General features: G+C 36.0%; 1 protein-coding gene across 1 annotated transcript in view; it reads left to right on the top strand.

The window, feature by feature from the left end:
• Positions 1–6155: 6155 nt before the first annotated feature.
• The window catches only part of NLGN1 (neuroligin 1), a gene marked incomplete at its 5' end in the record, with an annotated part of 9801 nt that continues 6788 nt past the window's right edge, over positions 6156–9168 (top strand). The window contains one exon of the mRNA XM_010193471.1: positions 6156–6368. Within this exon, the coding sequence (XP_010191773.1) occupies positions 6156–6368 (213 nt within the window). The remainder of the gene's footprint in view (positions 6369–9168) is intronic.

Below are 9168 nucleotides of genomic sequence, written 5' to 3'. Positions count from 1 at the left end.
GCCTAACACATCCCAGAACAGAGTTGTGGGTTGAAAATATCAGTGCAGGCTATTTGTATGTAAGATACTTGTCCTTAATTTATAAAGGTTACAGTATGACTTCAGAAAATACAAGTTAGTTTTTGAACAATTTATGTCACTAGTCACGTAACCGTACTACATGAAAAGTGAATAGTTTGCGAATATATTTAATGTATAGAATCATAGAATGGTTTAGATTGGAAGAGACCTTTAAAGGGCATCTAGTCCAACCCCTCTGCCATGGGCAGGGACACCTTCCACTACACCAGGTTGCTCAGACCGCCATCCAACTTGACGATGTACATCTGTTAATATTTTGCAACAGAACATTTGTTTAAAAGTACAGATTGTCCACTTGCAAAGATTCCAACATTAATTTATATTCTATACATAAATTTAAAATAAAATCTCTGTATAAATGCAGTGTCTCATGTATCTTAAAGAGTCAGGAAAGAATGTGTAATGATGTAGCATATTACTTTGCACATCTCATGAAGTTAAGCAAAAATCTTGCACTTCAGAAATCATTAATCGTATTAATAATATGCATGTGGCAGAAAGCTACAGAAACAGATGAGTACTTTGCTAATGTTACAATTCTTTTTTCTATATTAAGTGAATTTCATACAAAACTCCTGATTGAGCAGTATTTTCAGAAAACTTATCTGATTCTTGAGCAGAGGTATATTGCAGATATCTACGAAGGAATCTTTTTCTTGCACTGAATGGTTTATATTCTCCTACGTCTTCCTTATGGGAGTTACTAGTCCTTTTAGCCACATTACCCCTTATCCATTAGTAAAATATGCTATTAATATTAGGATGTGCTGGTCAGCAAAGTGAGGAGCAGTATCCTCTGCTTCATGAATATCACATATACATTAACATCCACAGCGCGATTGCCCATATAATTCATTCAGATTAGTTAGCTGATGCAAATTCAAGAGAGATGTCTAAGATGAAAACAAATGTGCTTTATAAGTTTAACCAGATTGCTTAAAATTTGCTTATCTTGCTCACATTTCTAACTGAGTAGGTATAGTTTAAAGGGCAACTGAAATTTTCTGTAGATGGCAATTACTATTCAATATTAATGGAAGGTGTCAAACTAAAGTCCTAACCAAGGAACTTGCAACTCAGAGGGAATATAAATTCTTCCCTCAAAATATATCCTATATTCTTCCACTATGTGTTGATGCATTTATACTTGTACAATTTAACATTTGCATTTAATAAAATAAAAAATCACATTTGACTGCATAATTGTAACCAAAAACATAGCTTAATTATTATAACTCACGCATAAACAGGTGGATAATATTGAAGTCTTAAGTGCTGCTGCCTTCAGTAACACAGGTCTTTAAAAAAACCTTTTAAAGACATCAGACTAGTGTTTATAAGCTCTTGTGTTTTATTTGTAGAGTAGCATTTGTTGCTGTGTTTTTTCTTGTAGGCAGATTTTATTTATTTATTTATTTATTGTCCAACAAGACATTCTGTCCCTTACTTTCATCCACCCACAAAGGTTGCTGGGCTATGAAACACTTAAATGGACAGAACTCCTCAGAGGGAAGGTTTGGTTCTCTCTGATGTGAAATGGCACTTTCATACCCACCAGGCTGCACCTTGTCTTGTATTGCACCATCGGGTTATAGCAGGCCCTTACATTAGGGAAAACTCTGTCTTGGCCTTCCCCTCTGCATCAATTTGAATGTTCAAACTAGGCCAGAGCTTAAAATAATTCAACCTACTAAGAATTTCGACAGCATAGTTTAAGTTTCCCAACTCTATTACTTTATTTACTCATCAAAAATACTGGAATCATATTAGGAAAAGATTTATCTGAATGCCAGCAGAAATCATTACCCAGGCAGATAAGCCCATAAAGCATTAAAATTTATCTTAACACAAAATACAAGGCCTAGTCCTGGCACACTCCGCCTATTTGTCTAATGGACATGTAACAGAGAAATGGTCCAAATGAGCTTAATAAATCTCTTTCTTAAACTCACAAAAGACCACATCCTCACTTCCATAATTCTATTATAGTCTACTCCTTTGGAGGAGATAAAAGAAGAGATAACCTCTCCATTCAGAATATAAAATAGCAATTGTTCAGCTGATGATTGGAGTATTTCCAGTAGAAGGACTTAATTATGGAACAAAATTAGCTCAATCTGACCTTTTTAGAGAATAATGCAAAAGTAAAGTTTTTTGCAAGTTTCTTCCTGGAATAACTAAAATACGGAATAATTTACTTCACTTTTTTTACAGGAGCAAAAGGTGGTAGCATACGATAGCAGCATTCTTGGTGAGATGACAATCCAAGCATAATAACAAGACAGCATTTGCAGAAAGGGGTAATATATATTAATAGACTAGACCTGATACAGTTTAAAAACAGACAAGCTTTTAGACTCACAAGCCCCTTTCAGCAAGAGCAGGTTCCTCTCTGTGACTCAGAATTGCTAGCTTAATATCTAGATAGCATAATGATCATGACATAGAAATGCATATAAATTTATGGTATCTGTATTAATTACATAATGAAAGCTCCTCTTGGGATAAAGATAAAACATATTATTGCAATCTCTACTTTATCTAAGGAATAAATAGGAATTAGTACTTTCACCCCCAGACATACAGACTAGGTATGATGCTGTGCATTAAAGCATTTCTCTATGGGTTAGATGAGTTTCTCTATATTGAGGCATGCCTCACAAGGAAAAAAACAAAACAGAAAAACCCTCAAAAACCACCAAGAAAAACAAAAAAGCAAACAAACAAAAAACTGGAAAGAAAAACCTCATCTGTTTTGTCAGTCCTATCTCTGAGTTCATGATATTCTGAATGCTTCTAAGCCATGCTGATACTAGTGTGTACAAGAAAAAAGGCATGAACAGGTGGTGATATTAAGAAGCTTCTTATGGTTCTGAAAAATGAGATAGAAATGTTTCATGTTATGGAAGTCAACATCAATAATCATCCACCTTGTGTAGATATGGAAGTCAGCCAATGTCGTTCTTGTTCAGATGGTGTCAGATATTTCTTTTGCATCCGAGCTGTTGCTCTGGACACAAATCATAATTTGTGTAATATAGACAAATAAGGAGAATATTACTAATACTTCATTTTTGATTTTTTTTTTTTCAATAAAGTGAAGGCTCCCCCTTCTGGCACATTTCCTGAAGTGAATGCAAGGTTCCTGATACCTACTTTTAGCAACAGGAGACATTTTCTTTTTTGGGTTTTCTGGGGGGTTATTTTGGGGTTTTTTGTTGATTTTTTTAAAGATAATTTTTGCAAAGATTCTTTAAAAGTAGTATATTTATAGTTTCCCAAGGATTTCCCACTTCCCCATCAAGCTTAAGGACTTGATGTGAATTTATTTAACAGGAGGGGATTGCCCTAAGGCTTCATCTATAATTTTAATCTGTTGCTTTTCCAGGTAAAGACTTCCTTGTTTCACACTTTGCTGTGTATTATACAGAGTATAAAAAAGAAATTTTTCAGAAAATTTGAGTGTTAGCATTTGTTTTCCTTCAGGGTGATCACTGTATCTCAGCTATAACCCTACCACCGATTTTCCTAATAAATGCCTTGGAATCATTTCGAGAAATCTACCTTTTTTGAGCCAAGGCTACAGCTCTGCTGAGAGCAGATCTTGTCCAGGCTCACGGAATCTGCAAACCAGGGAAAGAATAAAAAGCAGAGAGACTTGTTTAGGACACACTTTTGGGAACTGCTGTAGCTGCTTTCATATCGTTGCTGCCTGTGTTTCGAGGACTGCCGCTGTCAATCGTTCCCCTAATCCCTTAAATCAGTGCAGTCACTTATGCGCTTAATGTGATGAACAGATTTGCCACTGACTTTCCACAGTCGTATACTTACGCAAAGAAAGGGAAGACTTTCCCAGCATGTGCAGCCACAGGATCCTGTAGTTCCTATAAATTCCTTCATTTTAATTTCGTTACAGATGCTGGTACCATCCCTCAACTCCAAGCAGACAGACAAAGGCAGTGAGACTGGTTAGGAAGCTTTCATTAGATTTTTCTACCAGAGATGTCGTGTCTCTGTGTCCTTAGACACTGTTTATGGGGGACAGCATTTTACTGGAGTATGAAGACAGGAATAAATGCTTCTGTGCAGGAAGGATTATAGGGTGTCATCCTTTCACATAGGTGTGCACACCAGCCCCTCCAGCTACACAGAAGAAAACGGAAGAGAGTGAGGGAGAAAAAAATACTATCATATTCGTATCAACTCAGTACTGAGCTGTGGTAGTAAAATGAGAATGAATTAATTATATTTATGACTTTCTTTCTGGGCTTTCCCTGAATACCAAGGTGATACTTTCTTCTATGGTAGTGATGCTACTTTGCTTTTTTATGCAGTTAAGTATTAAATGTGGCAGGTTTTAGTTGTAGAATGGCAGTTAGTTTGAAGTCTAGTGTCAGGCTAACAATTTGCTACAGCTACAGTGAATGAAGTATGTCCATTAGACTTGGTACATTAGGTGTGGAATTGGGAGAATTGTTGGCCTGGCACCTTATTCCACATTCCTATTCATTCTCCATGGTAACAAAAATCAGGATTGACCTACGCAAATAAAGCTGCTCGCCCTAAACAGAGCAGAGCTCAACCACAGAGCCAGCAAGACCAATTTCCTTTTAGTGCAGTTTACAGCAAAGAAGGTCTGTTGGTATCAACATGTACACATACACCAGAATGCCAAATGTAAGCTTGCCATCTGAGGTCAATTCAGAATAATAATAAAGTAACAGATGACATGCTCTTTATGTACATGTATATAGATACATGTGTGCACCTATCTGCATTCATGTTAAATTATTACTTTATACATGCACATATGTATTTCTTCTTAGAAGTGCATCAAAAAGCTGCTTTAATTGTCATAATGAAAGAGTAGGACTCCTTTGAGAACCATTTTTCTGTAAAACTGCTTCAAACTTCTTTTGAGTAGGCTGTCTGCACTCCAGAGACTTAAATCAGTAGATCTTTAACGAGATTAGAAGACCCGCTAATATCTAATCAATGGGGAAATAATTGTTGTAATGGTTGCATTTCTCTACAAAGTCTGTACTGAAAAACAGTTACACTGTCAATTTAGTGCGTATTACATCAGTTTGATATGCAAATGGAGGTGCTGGGCTACTTCATAATGCTGGTATTATTTAACCATTTGTGTACTAAGTGGAGAAAATTTGAAATGTCAGCAAATAGGATTCAAAAGCAAAGCAATGTCTTTTATCAACAGAGCCTTTCTTCAAAGTTTATATTGTCTACCTTTTAGAGTCAGACAAGAGAAACAGCAATATTAAATAGAGAGTACTGCTGGGAGCAGTGTAAAACAGTCAGTCGTTCCTGCACCTGGCACGTTCCACCATTTCTCTTACAGTATGAATAAAAGAGAGCAATTCTTGTGCTCTCCAGATTACCCCAAGCTCTTATCTTTTTGATGTTAAGGGGTCATGGAAGCATCTTAAATTGTCTTTATTCATTTAATATAGATTCTGTTAACTCAGGTTAATGACTATGGGCAAGAGCTCAGGGAGTTGAGAGCTGCTCACATTGTTCAACCTGGCTTGTCCTGTGACATAAGATGCATTTTTGGAGGAAGAAAAAAAAAAAAAGAAAAGATAGCATGTTGCCAGGACGTAACCAAACACAGTCTACAGAGAAGTGGAACCATTGCCTCTAAGGCATGTGCAGAGCTCATGGCTGTATCCGAGTACAGAAGAGCAATACAAAGTTGACCAAATCCCTTTCAAAATTACTGCAGCATGTCTGTTTGCTAAACCTTTGCTCTTAAACTTAGCACAATCAACAGGAAGTCTTTGGGAGTAGTATGTTGTCACCTGTTAAGACTTAGACGAGTATTTTGCCTGGAATGTTTCCCTACATTAATATATCATGGCCAAAAGAGTGAATAACATATAATTTGTTTCGGGAAGAGTACAAACTTGCAAATTGTTATCCAGTGAATATGGAACATTGTGTAGTTACATGATATTTAATGGCATCTACTTTTGGAATCTCACTTAGAAGATTGCAACAGGAGTACTCAGAAGAGCACTTGCTAACCGTTTCTCTTTTTTTGTTTACATTCACAGGATTCTTGAGCACTGGGGACCAAGCAGCAAAAGGAAACTATGGCCTCCTTGATCTAATTCAAGCTTTGCGATGGACTAGTGAAAATATTGGGTTCTTTGGTGGTGACCCATTACGAATAACTGTTTTTGGATCTGGTGCGGGTGGTTCATGCGTCAATCTGTTGACTTTATCCCATTATTCTGAAGGTAACCGTTGGAGCAATTCAACCAAAGGTATTATGCAGGTTGCAAATTTTGACAATTTTGGTGTCTGCATGCCACTGCCATTAGTACTATGTGATGCTCTGTATATTCTCTTTGTTCTTATGAACTGTTGAGTTCAGCTCAATATTAAGCAAACTTTTTAAAGGTTGTACAAGCCACTTCTCCCTCAGCTCTTCTGTGCATGTTTAAATTTTGGGTCACTTTCTTCTTTTTTCCTATGGAGCTTTGTAGAAACACTTCATAGCAGACTTCTGAATGGCATTTTCTCAGTGCATTATTTTTGTCTCTTTTCTTTCCTACCTAAGGGTGTCCTTTCTGGAAAACCAGTCAGTCATGCTCACAGTAGATGAGGTCATCTATATTCAGACAGTCATGAAAGGCATATTTAGTTTCTCATGAGGAGAACTTAAAGAAAACTAAAATGACACAGTTACTCTTTTCAGGCTAACAGCTGAAATGCTTAGAACTTATTTTGTGTGAAGGAAACAAGTAACTAGTTCAGAAATCTTTTGTCTGAAACTGCATGAACTTCACTTGCTGTCATCTAATAAAAGAATGGTTGAATGTTTTGCATGCATGATCCAAAATTGTCAAAGCATCCAAGTTGCAAATGGATTTTCTTCTATATGTTTTTTCCTATTCCATAACTAACACCTTTTCTCTCTAGTTGAGGCAGACAGCAGGAAATTAAAAACATGCTGATAGAGGCAAACAGGTTTTTTTCCTATGATTTTTGTGCCATAGTTCCACACAGTTTCGCTCATTTGCATGGCTATTGCTTATTGATCACATTACTTTTGTCTCATTGTTTTCACACATTTTTATATGTATTGTTTAGTTTTACCAGGGACATCACACTGTACCCTCTGCATACAGTCCTCCACTGATTTACATTGTTGTATCTCCATGGGGGACTAATTGCCCAGTCATAAAAAAATAAATAATTCCACTGACATTAAAAGAGATGCATTTACCCAGAGTCATGATGCAGAGCCCACTAAGGTTAATGGAAGTGTTGGATTCTTTAGATCAGGCCCTTATACTATTTTAAATAAGAAAAACAATCTAGCTTTTACAAGGTTTAATGGAAAACTGAATGTGGTTTAAGTTTTCATCTACTTCCCCACTTTGATTTGTAATGTAATTTGTAATTTTTTTTTCCATAACCACCTGCAGTTAAATAGGACATATTTATTATCTGGTCTATAAGAACAAGCTGTAAACATTAGCTCATTACACTGTAACCCGAGTGTCACACTCCACCATCTTTTTTTCATCAGAACTAACAAAAATAACTTTTGTCATAGAGTATTTAGCTTAAGGTTGAATAAGGGGACCTGGTTTCTTCTCCTCTAACTCTTACTTGGTCTTAATCTTGATCTTCTTTATGTTACATGACATGAATGTGAAATGCCACATTTTCAATACCTGAACTGTCATGTGTTGCCTCTTACCAGTAAATGTTACCCTGTCACATTCTAACACATGGCCAGAATTCTGCAGAATTTGTTTGTGGAAACTGATGCAGTAATTTGCCAACAAATTCAACAAATCAAAGGAGGAGACTGGAGATGTCTTAAGGATAGATACTTAAAATCCATGTGTAAAAGTAGATCTTTGAGGATTTCTTTTACGAGAAAGCAAAAACATGTTTTATTGAAATTTGGAATTAGGATTAAACAGAACAACATGCCACACCTCCATGTATGTTATGTTTCATATGGGGATGGTTAGACCTGCCATTAAAAAAAAGTATTAAAATAAAAATTGGTCAGCTTCAAATAAGAAAAGTTATTTCAAGTTTTCAAATGTTTTCAAATGTCTTAACATTTTTTAAAAAACCCTTTTGTTTCACATTATTAACCAGTCTCTTTCATAAGTTGTAAATTCGAATGCTCTCTTTGCTTCCTTCATTTCCCTTTGAAAGGACCCCTTGACAGTTGATAGGAAGCATTCAGCCTGTTTCAAGATGGTGCTGTTCATAGCTGCCCATCTGCAAGTGGGCAGAACAGCGCGCATCTTTAGAAAATGCTCTGACAATGTAGATGAATTTTTGCAAATTGTTTACTTTGGTGAGGCTTTGCATGGAAGTCACAAGGCAATATGGTCCATTGAATATTTAAATGTTCCTTCCATCAGTTTGAAGCCCATAAGATGTAATAACACGTTATCAGATAAAACTGGAGTTCTGCATCCTGTGTGGTACCAATTTCAGCCAGGAATAATGTGACAGAATGAAAATAATTTTTCATACTGTTGTTCATTTTTCACCAAATGGTTTGAGAGGACAAATATTTCCTTAAGCATTCTTCAGCAGAAGGAAGGATGTTTAGTTTCATTTCCTAAGATAACTTTATGGCCAGAGGGCTTAACCACTTTTACTTAATCCAACATTTAATGTTTACGTAGCACTTAGCAAGCCACGGTGTTTATATCAGCATTTTCTCAATACATAGCTTACACTTTCAGTCCTTGTTCGGAGATATTTAATAAAGCAATAAAAACAGATTTACATAATATGCAAAAAAGAAATATTATGAAGAATTCTGAAATACATCTTTGTGAAAATTCAGTTCTGTCATTTAGTTGCATTCATTACAATACCTGGATTCTCTGAGGTAATTCCACTGACACTGAGCTGATTTATACTAGCTCAATATCTGACCTTGTAAACATGCAAATACATTTTTACCTGCTTTATAGCTCAAGTTCTTTCTTTTTCACTCATGTCTTGCAAGGAAATAGTATCTTGGATATGACTTCTCATAAATTTAAGGAGAGGCTTGAGTTTATGTGTTTCATTCCCTAC

Source organism: Mesitornis unicolor, unplaced genomic scaffold (assembly GCF_000695765.1).
Source record: "Mesitornis unicolor isolate BGI_N332 unplaced genomic scaffold, ASM69576v1 scaffold15021, whole genome shotgun sequence".
Taxonomy (NCBI): domain Eukaryota; kingdom Metazoa; phylum Chordata; class Aves; order Mesitornithiformes; family Mesitornithidae; genus Mesitornis; species Mesitornis unicolor.
This window is presented reverse-complemented; position numbering and strand designations above follow the sequence as displayed.